The sequence below is a fragment of the Microcaecilia unicolor genome, chromosome 4, assembly GCF_901765095.1.
Source record: "Microcaecilia unicolor chromosome 4, aMicUni1.1, whole genome shotgun sequence".
NCBI lineage: Eukaryota > Metazoa > Chordata > Amphibia > Gymnophiona > Siphonopidae > Microcaecilia > Microcaecilia unicolor.
The window spans coordinates 263,519,931-263,538,513 of NC_044034.1; the positions used below are offsets into that span (position 1 = coordinate 263,519,931).

Genomic DNA, 18,583 nt, shown 5'->3' on the forward strand with positions numbered 1-18,583 from the left:
GGGGGGGGTGGATAGTCGGGGGGGACCGGAGGTCCGCCAGACCTCCAGCCCCCGTTGCTCGGGGCAGGGGTAGTCAGGGCCTGGTGGTCCCATGGACCTCCAGTCCCTGTGTTTAACAGGTTTGGGCTTTTGACAGCCCAGACCTGTCAAACAAGTGCGGGAGGATTGTGCTGAGCGTATGCTCAGGCACAATTCTCCCGCACTTCTACCCCATGATCAGAGATAATTGCGCTGCTTAAATTTGCATGCATTATCTCTGATCATAGGTCCAATAGCGCCCCACACTGTTCCAGCGCTATTTTAGAGCGCTGTTTGGAACAGCGCGGGGCTTTTGATCATCTGGGCATAAATGATTAGTGCATCTATGCCCATTCGCTGCCCCTGACATGCCCCCTCCCCCCCAAAATGTAAAAAAAATAATTATCGCATGCTTAGTGTACACAGATGGCAAAACTAATGCAGAACACTTTAGCACGACCTGCGTTTGGACCATTTTTGCTACCTTATACACACGATAGCGCCTAATGCAGCTTAGCAAAAGGGCCCCATTGTTAGATGTTGATAAAAGTTAAGTGGTTCCTACAACATCAGATGCTGTAGTTGAAACTCAGCTATATAAAACTGTGCAGTGCAGTTACCACAGATTGAAAACATGACCAACAGCTTGAAAATACTCAATGTGTTTAGAGCTCAGCATTCCTTTCCCACTGGACACATTCTGCAGGGGTTTACGTTTTTTATTTTGCATGTGGAATCTGAAGTGCCTATAAAGCCAGTAGTCTTCAGCCGTTTGCCACTCAATGAGATTTGCTTGAAGGAGCTACACTCAAAATGCCTCCTTGTTTTAAAGATGAAAATGCACATCACTTTAACTAATGATACACTGAAAATTGTCTATTTTGCACAAAGAGCCACAATAAGCTTTTTGAGGCTCCTGAGCAATTAGTCTTAACACTGGTCTTGGTGCACATCAAGGCAACAGCTCGACAAAAATGTGCATTTAGATTACCAATACAGAACTGATAAATATAAAAAAAGGCGTGGTAACCAACTATACAGACAAACTTAAAGGGGTGGGGGGGGGTCAGTAACAAATTTCCATAGTTTATTGTCACCGAAAAGCTTCATTTTCCAAACACATAAAGCACAAAATTATGGAAGTCATCATATTGTAGTTAATGATCGTTTGTAATAGCTCAGCTGGTAAAATGGTCCTCAACATTACATAAAACTGTAAAGAAAACAAAGAATTTGTGTCATTCTATTTTGTAATCTGTAAATTGTAATAAAAAATTAATGTACAGTAGAACCTTGGTTTTCGTTGACTTTGGTTATCGTCGGTTCGGGTTTCGTTGATTTTTTTCTGTGAAAACTTTGTCTCGGATTTCGTCGGTTGCCTCGGATTTCATTGGCATGCCCACGTGACCTCACTGCTAATTTTGCGAAAATAAAAAGCGACTCACGCGTTCTCCTGCTCAGTGTGGCGTTTCTCATTGTGTGAGCATCACCCCGCGCGTCTAACCAAACAATTCCATTGCTTTCCAGTGTTGATTCATATGGAAATAATTGCCTCGGTTTTCATCGGTTTCGGATTTCGCTGATTGTTTTCGGTCGGATTATCGACAAAAACCGAGGTATTACTGTACTGAGATTACCAAAAAGACTGCAAATAATGAAGTAATAGCCCCAGTGGACTGGTCATTTACTGGAATGGGCACAATGCCCCTATTTTGGCAATCTGATCTGTAATACTGCAAGATGACGGCTTGGGGTCAAGCACTGCCATTTTGAACTTGGGAGCTGATGGGACAGGAGCAACTGGGGATTGATCCTGCCCCCCCACTAGCCACCAGGAAACCCCCCCGGTATGGTACTGGGAGGACAGGTAGGGTTGGCTTTTGATGAAGGGGCTGTTCTGGTATAGGAAGTGTGGGGTCAGGTCCAGAGGATGAGTGGCATTATTTGTTCCCACAACCAGCCCCTTTAAGAGGTTCCCCAAGAGCAAAGATAACGCCAGCTCAAAGCTACTGTTCTCTTTCCATTAATAATGCAGCTTGTGAAGTTATTGTTATTCATTTTGCTAATAGGAATACAATGGGCATCTTATCATTTAGCGCATGCTAAATTCATTAGCATACCTTAGTATAAGGACCCCATTATTTGGCAAAAAAATGTATGTTAGTCCGTCAGCACACATTAGTAAGCACCCTGCTCAGGGGTAGTTTTACGAAGCTGTGGCAAAAGTGGGCCTGCATTGGCGTGAAGCACTTGCTGCGTGCCCATTTCGGGTAGGAGCACTTACTGCCAACCCTTGAGGTAGCAGAAAGGGCTCCAGTGCTACCCCGGCAGTAACCGGGCAGCACATGACACTACCAATTACCACCGAGTACACACTGGCGATACAAAAATAAAAATATTTTTGTAGCACTGGAAAGAGCATGCTGGGGGTAGGAACTACCGCCGGGCTGTTGCGGTAGCCTGGTGGTACTTCCCTGTTTGCGAGCGGTAAGTTCGAGTTGGGCTTACCACCGCTTTGTAAAAGTGCCCCTTAGTGACTTGTCCAAGAAAGGAAACATTGCTATTGCAAGTTAAAATCCATTTTATGTTTATTTTTAAAAACAGAAGCAGAAAATACGAACTGACAATCTACATTAAATAAATTAAGCTTACATTCAAATGCTACCACATAAGATAATAGGGGTTACTCCATTGTTTAAGCATAGGTGTGTACTGGTCTGGGTGAGAGGACTGTAAGAGCAATACAATAGGGTTAACATTTCTGTCATCTAATCCTCTTATAGGAAGCAATTTTCTAACCCCGTTTACTAAGCCGTACTAGCGGCTGCTGTGTGCTAATGCTGACATAGCCTTTCACTTTGAAAGGGCTGTGTTGGCATTGCCATGCGGCTTAGTAAATAGGGGGGGGGGGGGGGGGTAAGCAAGCACCTTTAATGCATATACTTTACACAATTATACAAAGCAAAACTACCCAAATTGTTTCCCTTAAAAATATTAGCAAGCACAAAATATATGAGCTAACAACATCTGCATAATTTACCCTATTTGTATGGGCAGCCACATAGAAAACAAAAACAGCACAAGATCAAACGTATCCATATCATTTTGTCCCACCAATCTGTGTGTGTGCTGGCGGGGGGGGGGGGGGGGGGGGGGGGACAACAATATATTTTTCAGTCAACCAATGTTACCCAAACAAATTATTTGTTGCCTATATAAATGCTTTATGGTTTATTCTAAACTTAATATACCACCTAATTCATTGTATAACAAAGTGGTGAATAAAATAATACGCTCTAATATTTAACAGGAGAGCTAGAATAAAATAATACAAAATGGAAATGGAAATTAATATACCGCCTTGCTGAGGTTTTTGCAACTACATTCAAAGCGGTTTACATTCCGGTACTTATTTTGTACCAGGGGCAATGAAGGGTTAAGTGACTTGCTCAGAGTCACAAGGAGCTGCAGTGGGAACTGAACTCAGTTCCCCAGGATCAAAGTCCACTGCACTAGCCACTAGGCTAAAAACTAATTTCCCCAGAAATAGTTCTCTGATAAGCAGATACAATGAGGCAGAGATGGATCACTTGTCAATGTCAGGTCAGAGCATTTTTGGGATACTTATCCAGCAAGCTTCTGAGTAAGGGTCTGCCTCTGCAGCCTGTGGACCTGCTGCTCTTCAGTTTTATATTTTGCAATTAAAGGACAGTCTGCTGCCTCCACCATTTGAATCTTAATCATCTCACTGCTAACTCACTCCTTTCTTAGGCCACTGTTCTTGACCAGAACAGCAAAAGTAGAGGCTGACAAATGCGCAAACCAATAGGGAGATAATATCAAAAATCAGTTTATTCAGAATATTCATATCAAGGACCCGACACAGTCCGTGTTTCGGCGCCAAAGCACCTGCCTCAGGGGTCACAATCAACTTTCTCTGAGAAGAAGCTGATAGGCTTGAATAATTCCTTTATGTATGCAAATTAATCCACAGAGAGAACAAAAGAACAGCCAACCGATCAGCAAACACCAGGGGTCCTTGCCCAATCTGTCAGCCTTCCTAATTTCTGTAATCATTTCTTCATCTTTCTGTTCATTCTGTCTTGGCGGACAGTAGCACAGCCCTACCAGTATACTCATTCCCTTCACACATGGAATTTCTAGCCACAAGGATTCCACACTGCTATCTGTTTCATGTAGAATATTTGTTTTATTTGATTAAATTCCTTCTTTAACGTATAGCGCAACCCTCCTTCCAATTTGATCCACTCTATCACTGCGATATAATTTGTACCCCGATAACACAGTGTCCCATTGATTGTTCTCCTTCCACCAGGTCTCTGAAATGCCTATTATATCTACTTTTTCATTTTGTGCTATATACTCCAACTCTCCCATCTTATTTGTCCGGCTTTTAGCATTTGTCTATAGACACTTCAAATTGTCTTTTTTCCTAGCATGTACAAGCTGCTTTGAAGTTGACGGGGATAATTTGCATCCTTTACCCTATTCTCCCATTAAATACTCCTGGCTTTCTTTCACCATTATTGAAACCTCTCTATTGGGATTCCCTAAAGATCCTGTTTCTATAGTATCCTTCAAGGATGCTCTTCACCAAACCATGCACTCCTGGGTGACTGTCGGCTTCCCTCCCCCCCAATTTTAGTTTAAAAGCTGATCTTATTTCTTTTTTAAATGTTAGCGCCAGCAGCCTGATCCCATCCCGGTTAAGGTGGAGTCCATCCTTTCGCAATAGGCTCCCCCTGAATGTTGCCCAGTTCCTAACAAATCTAAATCCCTCATCCCTGCACCATCATTTCAACTATGCATTGAGACTGCGGAGCTCTGTCTGCTTAGAGTCCTGCAGGTGGAATGGGAAACATTTCTGAAAATGCTACCTGGAGGTTCTGGATTTTAGCTTTCTACCTAAGAGACTAACTTTGACTTCCAGAACCTCCCTCCCACATTTTCCTACATCATTGGTACCCACATGTACCAAGATAGTTGACTCCTCCCCAGCACTATCTAAAATCCAATCTAGGTGACACATGAGGTCCACCACTTCTTAAGGTACTAAGGATATTAGATTAATATAAAGAGCCTTAAGATTATATGGTATATTATGTGATTTATTTAGTATTTGCTTCTCAGAAAGTAATTAAATATAATTAAAACTCTAATAAAAATTCCCTTCTTGTTATCCTAATTAGAATAATTGACTATAAGTTAAGACTATAAATGAAGTGATGTGTTAGGGGTTGGCAGGAGCTGTGGAGGGTGAGTGGGTATAAAGACTAAGCTAGGCCTTGCTGTGACTTCTAGAGGATATGTTAATGCTGTAGGCTATGGCAGAAAGTTCAAGTTTTAAAAATATGGGGGAAAGGGTATGGAGGCTAGTTAATAAAGTTTGCTTTTTTAAAATTCTAAGTTATTTTGTCAATAAACCTACAATGCCCCTTTTAAACCCCAACCTTTAAATCACCAAGCACAGAGTAAAAAAAAAGTTACTTATCCAGGGAAATGTCCTCTTCTCTCAGAACCCATCCCTCCTTCCCCTCCCCAATTCTCTAATAAATTGCCATCAAAAACACAATACTCCCTCTCCCTCTAAAACAAATATGATCCTGTAAGCCTTATTCATAGAACCCTCCCTTCCCCTGTCCCATTATCAAATACTCAAACACCCAAGATAGGTCCCCGATATTGAACATTTATCAATTGCCAATAATAAATCTTAAGCAAACCAATTCCCCCATACTAGGGAAGTCCAAATTCCTACTGAGTACAAATGTTAGTGAAACTAGCTCTTTTTCCTTTTACTGTCATTCACCATCCACAGTACTCAATCTACCCATACAAACCTAAGTCAGAAAAACTCCCTCATTACCATCACCTCTTGGATTATCCTCCCCCTAAACTAATCACCTTCCCACTAGGAGTTTCCCTTCAACCCCCTCCCCCCCGACCAACAATCTCTATATTACTTCAAATTTTTCACTCTTCCCTCTCACTAGCCAAGAAAGTTTATTATATTTGACCATATCCACCGAAATAGAATACCACCTTTCAATGTGAGGTCCTACTGTGGAACACCACTGTCTTGCAATACTAAGTTTTGCAGCCAAGAGCATATCAAGAACAGATTCCCTTTGCCCCTCTTCAAAAATTCCCACTCCCAACAAACAAACGGGATCCCAAAAGTAAGCTCTGAGGCACCTTCTGGAAATAAAAGCACAGACCCCAGACCGAAATCGTTGTACCATCCCACAGGACTACCACATATGGTTAAAGGAACCAGGGAGCCCACACCACCTCCAGCAATCGCCTGTGGGCTGATTATCCATATGGAATAATTGCATTGGGCCTATTCACCACTCGATACTGTAGCTGCCAATATTTGATAACCCAGGAGCATCTCCCCACACCTGCTCTGCTAGGAGTGGGGAGGGACAATAAAGCCATTGAACCTCATGCCCCTTCAAATCTTTCGCATCCCCCTCCTGTAGACGCGGATATAATTTGGATAGTAATTTTTTATATGTCTTATCCAGGAATAATATTTTTTCTACGGGTTTAGTGAACCTAGTTAGCTGTCTCATAATTTGGGCTCGAATCACAAAATACCGTAAAGTGAATGATACATACCTGTAGCAGGTGTTCTCCGAGGACAGCAGGCTGATTGTTCTCACGACTGGGTGACGTCCGCGGCAGCCCCCACCAACCGGAAAAGCTTCGCGGGACGGTCGGCACGCAGGGCACGCCCACCGCGCATGCGCGGCCGTCTTCCCGCCCGTGCGCGACCGCTCCCGCCAGTTGAATGACTAGCAAAAATGAAGAAAACGCAACTCCAAAGGGGAGGAGGGAGGGTAGGTGAGAACAATCAGCCTGCTGTCCTCGGAGAACACCTGCTACAGGTATGTATCATTCACTTTCTCCGAGGACAAGCAGGCTGCTTGTTCTCACGACTGGGGTATCCCTAGCTCTCAGGCTCACTCAAAACAAGAACCCAGGTCAATTGAACCTCGCAACGGCGAGGATACAACAGAAATTGACCTACGAAGAACAACTAACTGAGAGTGTAGCCTGACCAGAATAAATGCGGGTCCTGGAGGGTGGAGTTGGATTTACACCCCAAACAGATTCTGCAGCACCGACTGCCCGAACCGACTGTCGCGTCGGGTATCCTGCTGGAGGCAGTAATGTGATGTGAATGTGTGGACAGATGACCACGTCGCAGCCTTGCAAATCTCTTCAATAGTGGCTGACTTCAAGTGGGCCACTGACGCTGCCATGGCTCTAACACTATGAGCCGTGACATGACCCTCAAGAGCCAGCCCAGCCTGGGCGTAAGTGAAGGAAATGCAATCTGCTAGCCAATTAGAGATGGTGCGTTTCCCGACAGCGACCCCTAGCCTGTTAGGGTCGAAAGAAATAAACAATTGGGCGGACTGTCTGTGGGGCTGTGTCCGCTCCAAGTAGAAGGCCAATGCTCTCTTGCAGTCCAATGTGTGCAACTGACGTTCAGCAGGGCGGGTATGCGGCCTGGGGAAGAATGTTGGCAAGACAATTGACTGGTTAAGATGGAACTCCGACACCACCTTCGGCAGGAACTTTGGGTGGGTGCGGAGCACTACTCTGTTGTGATGAAATTTGGTATATGGAGCATGAGCTACTAGGGCTTGAAGCTCACTGACCCTACGAGCTGAAGTAACTGCCACCAAGAAAATGACCTTCCAGGTCAAATACTTCAGATGGCAGGTATTCAGTGGCTCAAAAGGAGGTTTCATCAGCTGGGTGAGGACGACGTTGAGATCCCATGACACTGTAGGAGGCTTGATAGGGGGCTTTGACAAAAGCAAGCCTCTCATGAATCGAACGACTAAAGGCTCTGCAGAGATGGCTTTACCTTCCACACGATAATGGTAAGCACTAATCGCACTAAGGTGATTCCTTACTGAGTTGGTCTTGAGGCCAGACTCCGATAAGTGCAGAAGGTATTCAAGCAGGTTCTGTGCAGGGCAAGAACGAGGTTCTAGGGCCTTGCTCTCACACCAAACGACAAACCTCCTCCACTTGAAAAAGTAACTCTTTTTAGTGGAATCCTTCCTAGAGGCAAGCAAGACACGGGAGACACCCTCAGACAGACCCAACGCAGTGAAGTCTACGCCCTCAACATCCAGGCTGTGAGAGCCAGGGACTGAAGGTTGGGGTGCAGCAACGCTCCGTCGTTCTGCGAGATGAGAGTCGGAAAACACTCCAATCTCCACGGTTCTTCTGAGGACAATTCCAGAAGGAGAGGGAACCAGATCTGATGGGGCCAAAAGGGCGCGATCAGAATCATGGTGCCGTGGTCTTGCTTGAGCTTCAGTAAGGTCTTCCCCACCAAAGGTATGGGAGGATAAGCATACAGGAGGCCGGTCCCCCAATGGAGGAGAAAGGCATCCGACGCCAGTCTGCCGTGTGCCCGAAGTCTGGAACAGAACAGAGGCAGCTTGTGGTTGGTCTGAGAGGCGAAAAGGTCCACTGAGGGGGTGCCCCACTCTCGGAAGATCTTGCGTACCACTCTGGAATGGAGCGACCACTCGTGCGGTTGCATGACTCTGCTCAGTCTGTCGGCCAGACTGTTGTTTACACCTGCCAGGTACGTGGCTTGAAGGAGCATGCCGAACTGGCAAGCCCAGCGCCACATGCCCATGGCTTCCTGACACAAGGGGCGAGATCCGGTGCCCCCCTGCTTGTTGGTGTAATACATTGCAACCTGATTGTCTGTCCGAATTTGGATAATTTGGCAGGACAGCCGATCTCTGAAAGCCTTCAGTGCGTTCCAGATCGCTCGGAGCTCCAGGAGGTTGATCTGCAGATCCTTTTCCTGGAGGGACCACAGACCCTGGGTGTGAAGCCCATCGACATGAGCTCCCCACCCCAGGCGAGATGCATCCGTCGTCAGCACTTTCGTGGGCTGCGGAATTTGGAATGGACGTCCCAGGGTCAAATTGGTCCGGATGGTCCACCAGAGCAGTGAAGTGCGGCAACTGGTGGAGAGGCGGATGACATCTTCTAGATTCCCAGTGGCCTGAAACCACTGGGAAGCTAGGGTCCATTGAGCTGATCTCATGTGAAGACGAGCCATGGGAGTCACATGAACTGTGGAGGCCATATGACCCAGAAGTCTCAACATCTGCCGAGCTGTGACCTGCTGAGACGCTCTGGTCTGGGAAGCCAGGGACAGGAGATTGTTGGCCCTCGCTTCGGGAAGGAAGGCCTGAGCCGTCTGGGTATTCAGCAGAGCTCCTATGAATTCCAGAGACTGAGTTGGCTAGAGATGGGACTTTGGGTAATTTATCACAAACCCCAGCAGCTCCAGGAGTTGAGTAGTGCACTTCATGGACCGGAGGGCTCCTGCCTCCGAGGTGTTCTTGACCAGCCAATCGTCGAGATATGGGAACACGTGCACTCCCAGCTTGCGAAGGTACGCCGCTACCACCACGAGGCACTTTGTAAACACTCGTGGGGCACAGGCGAGCCCAAAGGGCAGCACACAATACTGAAAGTGCCGTGCGCCCAGGCGGAATCTGAGATACTGTCTGTGAGCTGGCAGTATCGGGATGTGAGTATATGCGTCCTTTAAATCCAGGGAACATAGCCAATCGTTTTTCTGAATCATTGGCAGAAGGGTGCCCAAGGAAAGCATCCTGAACTTTTCTTTGACCAGGAATTTGTTCAGGCCTTTCAGGTCTAGGATGGGACGCATCCCCCCTGTTTTCTTTTCCACAAGGAAGTACCTGGAATAGAATCCCTGCCCTTCCTGCCCGGGTGGTACGGGCTCGACCGCATTGGCGCTGAGAAGGGCGGAGAGTTCCTCTGCAAGTACCTGCTTGTGATGGGAGCTGAAGGATTGAGCTCCCGGAGGACAATTTGGTGGCAGGGAGGCCAAATTCAGGGCGTATCCGCACCGCACTATTTGGAGAACCCACTGGTCGGAGGTTATGAGAGGCCACCTTTGGTGAAAAAATTTTAACCTCCCCCCGACCGGCAGATCGTCCGGTACGGACACTTTGAGGGCGGCTATGTTCCCGTGGATCCAGTCAAAAGCCCGTCCCCGGCTTTTGCTGTGGAGGCGCAGGGGGCTGCTTAGGCGCACGCTATTGACGAGAACGAGCGCGCTGGGTCTGTCCCTGTGCTTGACGAGGCCTTCGGGCCGGCTGGTTGTACCTACGCCTTGCAAAAGAATAGGGTGCAGCCTGCCGGGCCCGGGAAAAACGTCCACCTGTTGAGGTGGATGCTGAAGGCGCCCGGTGGGAGAGCTTGTCGAGGGCGGTTTCCCGCTGATGCAGTTGGTCCACCAGCTGCTCGACCTTCTCACCAAAAATGTTATCCCCCCGGCAAGGGACGTCGGCCAGTCTCTGCTGGGTGCGGTTGTCCAGGTCAGAGGCACGCAGCCATGAGAGCCTGCGCATCACTATACCTTGGGCCGAAGCACGAGATGCCACGTCACAGGTGTCATAGATACTCCTGGACAGGAACTTTCTGCACGCCTTCAGCTGCCTGACCACCTCCTGATAAGGCCTGGACTGCTCCGGCGGGAGCTTATCGACCAGGTCCGCCAGTTGCTTCACATTGTTCCGCATGTGGATGCTCATATAGAGCTGGTATGACTGGATGCGGGTCACGAGCATGGAGGATTGGTAGGCCTTCCTCCCAAACGAGTCCAGAGTGCGAGACTCCCGCCCCGGGGGCGCCGAGGCGGTATCCCTCGAACTCCGTGCCCTCTTGAGAGCAGAATCCACGACCGCCGAGTCATGGGGCAATTGTGGCCGCATTAACTCTGGGTCAGAGTGGATCCTGTACTGGGACTCTGCTTTCTTGGGAATGGTGGGATTAGTTAACGGTCGCATCCAGTTCCGAAGCAGTGTCTCCTTGAGGACATTGTGCAGCGGTACCGTGGAGGACTCTCTAGGTGGTGATGGATAGTCGAGGACCTCGAGCATCTCGGCCCTCGGCTCTTCCACAGAGACCACAGGGAAGGGAATGCTGATAGACATATCCCGCACAAAGGAGGCAAAGGAGAGACTCTCAGGAGGTGAGAGCTTCCTCTCCGGTGAAGGCGTGGGGTCCGAGGGAAGGCCCGTAGACTCCTCTGAGGAGAAATATCTAGGGTCCTCCTCTTCCCCCCACGAGGCCTCATCCTCGGTATCGGACATAAGCTCATGTAGCTGAGTCCTGAACCGGGCCCGGCTCGACGTCGAGGCACCGAGGCCTCGGTGTCGTCGAGCGGTGGACTCCCGCGCCGGCGGGGACGAAGCTCCCTCCATCGACGTCGACGGGGACTCCACCTGCGTGGCGGTCGAGACCGGCGCCGCAAGCGGCGGCGGTGTCGACGGCCCCGGCGCCGGGCTAGAGCTCGCCGGCGCCACAGTCATCGGCGCCGAGGGCGCAAGCACCCCCGGCGCCGGCACAGCCTGGCGCATCAGCCCTTCCAGGATCCCTGGAAGGATGGCTCTGAGGCACTCGTCCAGGCCCGCTGCCGGGAAAGGCGGTGGGGCCGGTAGGGGTGTCGGTGCCAGAATCTGGTGGGGGCCAGGAGACGGCACCGAAGTGCCGGGACCCTGTTGCGTCGGTACCTCCACAACCGACGGGGACCTCGCCTCTCGACGTGGACGCTTCGGCGTCGCCTCCTCTCCGATGTCCGGATGCGAGGGCGACCGGTGACGACGCTTCTTATTCTTCTTGCGATGCACGTCACCGGCGCCGGGAGGTATGGAGGAGGAGGAGGACGATCCCCCTCGGTCACGAGGAACCGGGTCAGACAGGGTTCGGTCCCGTGGGCCACGGGCTGAGGGAGTGACCGGGGCCGACTGCCCACGCGGCCTCTCACCCCTACCCTCACCGGAGGACCGGCGGGCCGACGGGACCTGATCTCCTGGGGTCGATGCCATCGGTGCCGATGTCTCGGGCATCGATACCGGTACCGAAGGACCGGGCGTCGATACCGATGCCGTCGAGGTCGACGTCGAGGGGCCGGCGCAAGTTCCAAAAAGACGGTCCCGCAGAACTTGCCTCGCAACCTGAGTCCGTTTCCGGAGACCGAGACACAGGGGACACGACTTGAGATTGTGCTCCGGCCCGAGGCACTGGAGGCACCAAGCGTGGGTGTCGGTCTGCGAGATTGACCGGCCGCACCGACCACACTTTTTAAATCCACTCGGGACCTTCGAGGACATCGACGGAAAAATCGCGTCGGCGAAGTTAAAGTCGTCGATGGTGGCGGAAATCACACCTCGAAAAAGGAAAACGACCGTGCGGCCACTAGGCCGCAACGCAGCGTCCCCGCTAGAAGCGAGGGAAAAAGGGAGCGCGTGCTCCACACGTTCAGTTTGTTTTTTTTTGTTTTTTTTTAAGAAAGAAAAACCGGAGGACGCGGTGTACAAAAACTAAATAGAAAAAACGATCCGCGTAAACGCGATCGGATTTCCGGCGGCTGAAACAGAGAGAGCGGCAAAGGCACGACTCTCTCCAGACGCGGAAAAAAAGGAACTGGCGGGAGCGGTCGCGCACGGGCGGGAAGACGGCCGCGCATGCGAGGTGGGCGTGCCCTGCGTGCCGACCTCCCGCGAAGCTTTTCCGGTTGGTGGGGGCTGCCGCGGACGTCACCCAGTCGTGAGAACAAGCAGCCTGCTTGTCCTCGGAGAACTGAAAATATACAAAAAAAAGGGAACCAAAATACCTTCTAACTGCTCTAACCTGCTTTTGGTAATAACCACCCCAATTTCTATTAAATGCTGAATTTATTCATCCCTTCCCAATGCCTCTCTCATTCCTTTCTACTCTTATCTGTGAGAAGGGGAAAAAATTTCAAAATTTTGCTCTCAGGAAACACAAGGCCCCTCACCCTGGCCCTCTTCTTCTGCAGGTCCCACTCTCTTACCAAAGGTCCCAAGTCTAGGTGTGATCTATGAAACACACTCCCTCGTCCTTTCCGGAGTTTCTGCACATCCCACCTCAAAAACAGACCAAGAGTCCAGGCAAGCCTTCTCTACCTCAACCCACTGTATGTCCTGCCTATCATCATAATGGTATTTTATAGTTCTCAACACTGCCTCTGTAGAACATCTTTAAAACAGGCAAATTGACCGTTCTGTATACCCTAGATTGGGTAAGGTGATGATAATAATGCGCTCCCCCCCCCCCCCCCCCCCCCCAATACATTTCTATATTATGCTGCCACTTCACAAAATATTTTGCTGGTATGGGAATAGGAAGTTGTGAAAATAAAAAATTAAACCTGGGGAGGATCACCACCTTATACACTGCCACTCTCCCCTACCGACTCAGTGTGAGCTTCCCCCAAGTACCCATGTCTCCTTGAACCTTTTGCAGCACTGTAGGATAATTTAGGTGAAAAAGATCTCCTGGGTCAGCAGACTGTCAGACCTCTAAGTATCTGAAACTCCCATTTACCCATTGGAAAGGGAAGGGGCCTCTCCACTCATTGGAATGGAAGCCAATCCCCAAAGCCTCTGTCTTTCCCACATTCAAGTGATACCCTGATAGGTTAGAGAAAGACTAACTCACACATAAGCAGGGGAAGGAAAGCCACTGGATTGCGAATGAAAGATTCCAGAGGAAACTGGAGAGTCATGAGATAGGAGGTAGTGTCCTATTGTGGATTAAAAACTGGTTAAAAGATAGAAAACAGAGAGTAGGGTTAAATGGTCAGTTTTCTCAATGGAGAAGGGTAGATAGTGGGGTTCGCCAGGGTGTCTGTTCTGGGACTACTGCTTTTTAACATATTTATAAATGATTTAGAGATTGGAAGAAACTAGTGAGGTAATTAAATTTGCTGACGACACAAAGTTATTAAATTGTGAGATTAGAAACTTCATATTTTGTTTTCAGGAAGAAGTGGAAACTTTTTTATTTGATAATTAATGCCATGTCTAATGTTTTTTGCTTTATCAAACTTCTGTATTTTATTTGTATTTTAACTGAGGTTTGCTTTTTTTGTTGATTTTTTTTTTTTTTTTTGTAAACCGTGGTGAACCCATTTGGGGAGCCAGCAGTATATCCTATATAATAATTCTCACCTCCAACGTTCTGACGCTGCCTGGGACCGTGGATCCCTGGAGGTGGTCTGCTTCCGTCGGTAGATCAGAGTGACATCACTGCTGGAAGAATCAAATGAAGTGCCACTGATTGGCTGCGAGCCAGGCAGGAAACAACTGTCAGTGCCCCCCCCCCCCTCGGAGCATCACCCAAGCCCCTCCCCCAGCGCATCACCCAAGCCCCTAGCCCCCCTCTTCCCTGCTCCCCCTGCAGCCAACCATGTCCAGTGACCCTCCTCTCCCCCTCCAGCCACCCATGTCCAGCGACCCTCCCCTCCCCCCCTTGGTGCATCACCCAAGCCCCTACCTTCCCCCCCCCCCCACCCCGGCTACATCAACCCACTCACCACCCTCAAAAGTAACGCTGACCGGCCGCTGCTGCTTCTCCTGTTGAGCAGCAGCAGCAGGAACAAAAAGAAAAAAACCCAAAAAAGATTTAAAACCTGCAAAACGCGGCTCCATAGACAGCCATCTGGTATTGGCTGTCTGTGCAGCTGCTCCTCCTCTCCCCTCTGATGTCGCTGCGCTCCTCTGGGGTCTCCCTCCAGGGGCAGTGACGTGGAGAGGAGAGGAGGAGCGGCTGCACAGACGACAGCCAATACCAGATGGCTGTCTACGGAGCCGCGTTTTGCAGGTTTTAAATCTTTCTTTGGGTTTTTTCTTTTTGTTCCTGCCACTCAACAGAAGCAGCAGCAGTGGCCGGTCAGCGTTACTTTTGGGGGTTGCGGGTGGGTTGATGTGGCCAGGGGGGGGTAGGGGCTTGGGATGCACCGAGGGGGGCAGGGGGGAGAGGATGGTCGCTGGACATGGGTGGCTGGAGGGGGAGAGGAGGGTCACTGGACATGGTTGGCTGCAGGGGGGGCAGGGAAGAGGGGGGCTAGGGGCTTGGGCAATGCGCCGGGGGGAGGGGCTTCGGTGATGCTCCGAGGAGGGGGGGGGAACTGACAGTTGTTTCCTAGGCATTGTCTTTTTGTTCCGGCCGCTGCTGCTCAACAGGAGAAGCAGCAGCGGCTGGACAGCACTACTACTGGGGGCTGCGGGTGGCGAGGGGGTTGATGTGTCGGGGGGGGGGGGGAAGGGGAGGTGCGCTGGACATGGGTGGCTGGAGGGGGAGAGGAGAGTCGCTGGACATGGATGGCTCCAGGGGGGGCAGGGAAAGGGGGGGTAGGGGCTTGGGTGATGCGCCGAGGGGGGTTGCTGGACATGGGTGGCTGGAGGGTCGCTGGAAATGGATGGCTGCAGGGGGGGCAGGAGAGGGGCTTGGGTGATGCGCCAAGGGGGGGCAGGAAAGAGGGGGGTCCTGAGACCAGTCACTCACTCTCTGTCTCTCACATACACTCTCTCTGTCACACACACAAAGTCTCTATCTCTTTGTCGCTCTCTGTCACACACAGTCTTACACACACTCTATTGCTCTCTCTCATTCTCTCTCTGACACACACACTCCCACTCTCACACACACTCTTTCTGAAACATACACTCAGAGGAAAACCTTGCTAGCGCCCGTTTCAATTCTGACAGAAACGGGCCTTTTTCACTAGTAAACAAATTGATATTGATCACAAATCCTAGTAGTTCCAACATCTGAATAGTTCTCCACATTGACTCTTGAGCACCATTCTTTGATGTGCTCTTGACCAGCCAATCGTCCAAGTAGGGAAACATGTGAACTCCCAGTCTACGTAGTAATACTAGGGAATACGGTGACGCATTTTGTGAACAGCCGCGAGACCAAATGGCAGAATGTGATACTGGTAGTGGTGTTTCCCCACTCAAAATCCAAGATACTTCCTGTGATTTGGATGTATCTGAATATCCTTTAAGTCCAGAAAGCATAGCCAATCGTTTCTCTGAATCATGAGAAGAAGAGTGCACAGGAAAATCAGCATGAACTTTTTTTTGACCAGATATTTGTTCAGGACCCTTAGATCTAGGATGGGATGAAATCCTCTCTTTTTGGGCATGAGGAAGTACTTGGAATAGAATCCCTTCCTTTCTTCCCCTGGTGAGATGGATTCAACTTCATGGGTCTTTAGAAGGTGGGAGAGTTCTTCTGTGAGCACTTTCTGGTGCTAGAGCTGAAACACTCTCAGTGGGCAAACTGGAAGTCTCTACTGCCCACCCGGACTATGTGGAGAACCCACAGGTCTGAGGTTACAGGGGCCACCTTTCTTGAAAAAAAATCAGCCTCCCTTCCACCAGCAGGTCACCCGGGACCATTACTTTTATGGCTCTCTTGGAGCCAGCCAAAAGTTCCCCCCTTTCTTAGACTAGGGAGCCAGCTGGAATTTCTGTGTCTGCTGCTGCCTAGGGCAGGAGCACTGTGGTTGAGCCTGCAGCTGAAGATGGGAGGAAGGGGTGAACCTATGCCTTTGAAAGTAGTAGGTTCCCCTACAACTTCCCTTAGAAAACTTTCAAGATGTGGAGGGTGCAGAAGAAGAGGGCTGAGACAGGGACTTGATGGTGTCCATTCTCTTTTTAATGAGATCTGTCACCTCTTCTACCTTGTCCCCAAAAAGATTATCACCTTGGCAGGGTCGTCTGCACAGCTCCACATCAAAATGTCAAAAGTAGCCCAAGCCAGATGCTTTCTGCATTCCTTCTGCTTATTGGCTACCTGGTGAAGGCATGTGGCCTGGTATCCGCAATCTCATTCACAGTACCCATCAAGGATTTCAAGTATATGCTCGTGTAGAGCTGATAGGTCTGGATGCAGGAGATAAGCATCAAGCCCTGATAAATCTTCCTACCAAAGGACTCAAGAGTACGAGCATCCCTGCCCGGAGGAGCCGACGCATGGATCCTTGAGCATCTGGCTCTTTTGAGGGTGGATTCAACCACCATGGAGTGGTGCAGCAGCTGCACCTTTTTGAACCCAGGAGCCTTCTGAATCCTATACTTGGAGTTAGTCTGCTTAGGTACTACCTGCACAGAAAGGCAAGTCTCCCAGTTCCTCATTTGTGTGTTATTCAGGACATTGTGGACAGGCATTATCACAGCTTCTTTAGGGGGCAGATCATAATTAAGGATGGTCAATGGGTCTACCCTGGGCATATCCTCAACTCCAACTTAAATGGAATGGCTTCTGAAATTTCCCTAAAAAATTTAACAAGAGTTTCTCTGGGGGGGAAATTGTCTTCTCTTCTCTCCTGCGGAGGGGAGGGATTTGAAAGAACGCCAAGGGACCTCTTCTCCGAGAAATCCTCTGGCTCCTCCTCAGATACCCTGGAATGGCCTGTTCCAGACTCAGCAAAATATCCATGATGGGAAGGCTGAATTTGTGCCTGCCTCGACCTACTGGAAGATTGACCAGGCCCAATTGTGTGTGTGAATGGGTGTGGGGGTGGGGGTGCTGAGATCCAGAGACTCTTAGGGACAGCTTCCTCCCCAATGGGTTGGAGTCACCACATCAGTTGATGCCGGCTCCAATGCCTGGCATGGCACCAGTGTTGATGGCCGCCCCACAGGCAAGGCGTGGATCTCCAAAACAGGTGGAGCAGTTCAATTGACAGCGCAAGCGCCCTCGATACCTCTGTATCATAATGCCCTAGGAGATACCCCAGCTCCTCCTGGGCATTACCCGGAACCATTCTTTGAGGGCAGGCATCGGTAATGGTAGGGCTGGTGCTGGTGAAGGGGCAGCCTGTGAAGATGTTGGTGTCAAATTGGAAGCAGGGTCCCACATGCGGGAAGACTGACACATTGGCACTGCTTCAACAGAGGGGGAGCGATTCTCCCAGCATCAATGCTTCTTGGGTGCTGGCAACGCCAATGCCCTGGAGCTCCTGGTATTATTCTTCAAGGAGGACCAATGCTTCTTCACTTTCACTCGGTGCTCAGCATCAGGACCCTTGGGTGCCAAAGATGATATCTTATCCAGGAATGTCCTCGGTGTTGGGTCCAAAGCAGACTGGTCCCATATCAGCGCTTGATATCAAGGCAAGGGGAAACCTCCTTGATGCTGGTGCACTCCTAGTGTCAGACACAGCTCCAGCAGCCATGAGAATCGATGCGTCTGATGTCAATGGACCGGTCTTAGAAGCGCCAAAAAGTTTCTCATGCTGGGCCTCTCGGGGTTCCTTTCTGCATTTTCAAAGAACACAGTCAGAGGCTTTGTGAAAGAAGCTTCTCACCAAAGGAGAGAAAAAGGGAGAAATTGCCCCATTCTGTGCTTAGGCCTAAGTGGGCCTCAGGAGACATGATAAAAATAACAAAAACTTAAACTTGCTGAAACACCATAAAAACCAGAAGTAAGGAGGAGAAACAGAAAAATATGAAAAAGAAAGGTACCGCAAAGGAAGGCACTGGCAGGAAAAATAAAATAATAAAGCAGATACGCTGAGAAGAGCTCACAGACGCAACCTCTCTGCTCAGCAGAAAGCGAGACTGCTGGTCCCACATGCTCACGCTGGGTGGGAAGGCACTTGCGCATGCGTGGTGGGACGCTGTTTAAGGCTTCTTAA

The 18,583-nt window shown here is 49.7% G+C and overlaps 1 protein-coding gene across 1 annotated transcript in view; it reads right to left on the reverse strand.

The window, feature by feature from the left end:
- Positions 1-276: 276 nt before the first annotated feature.
- Positions 277-18,583, reverse strand: part of SEPTIN10 (septin 10) — a 188,133-nt gene continuing 169,826 nt past the window's right edge. The window contains exon 10 of the mRNA XM_030201482.1: positions 277-1,231. Within this exon, the coding sequence (XP_030057342.1) occupies positions 1,222-1,231 (10 nt within the window). The 3' untranslated portion in view covers positions 277-1,221. The remainder of the gene's footprint in view (positions 1,232-18,583) is intronic.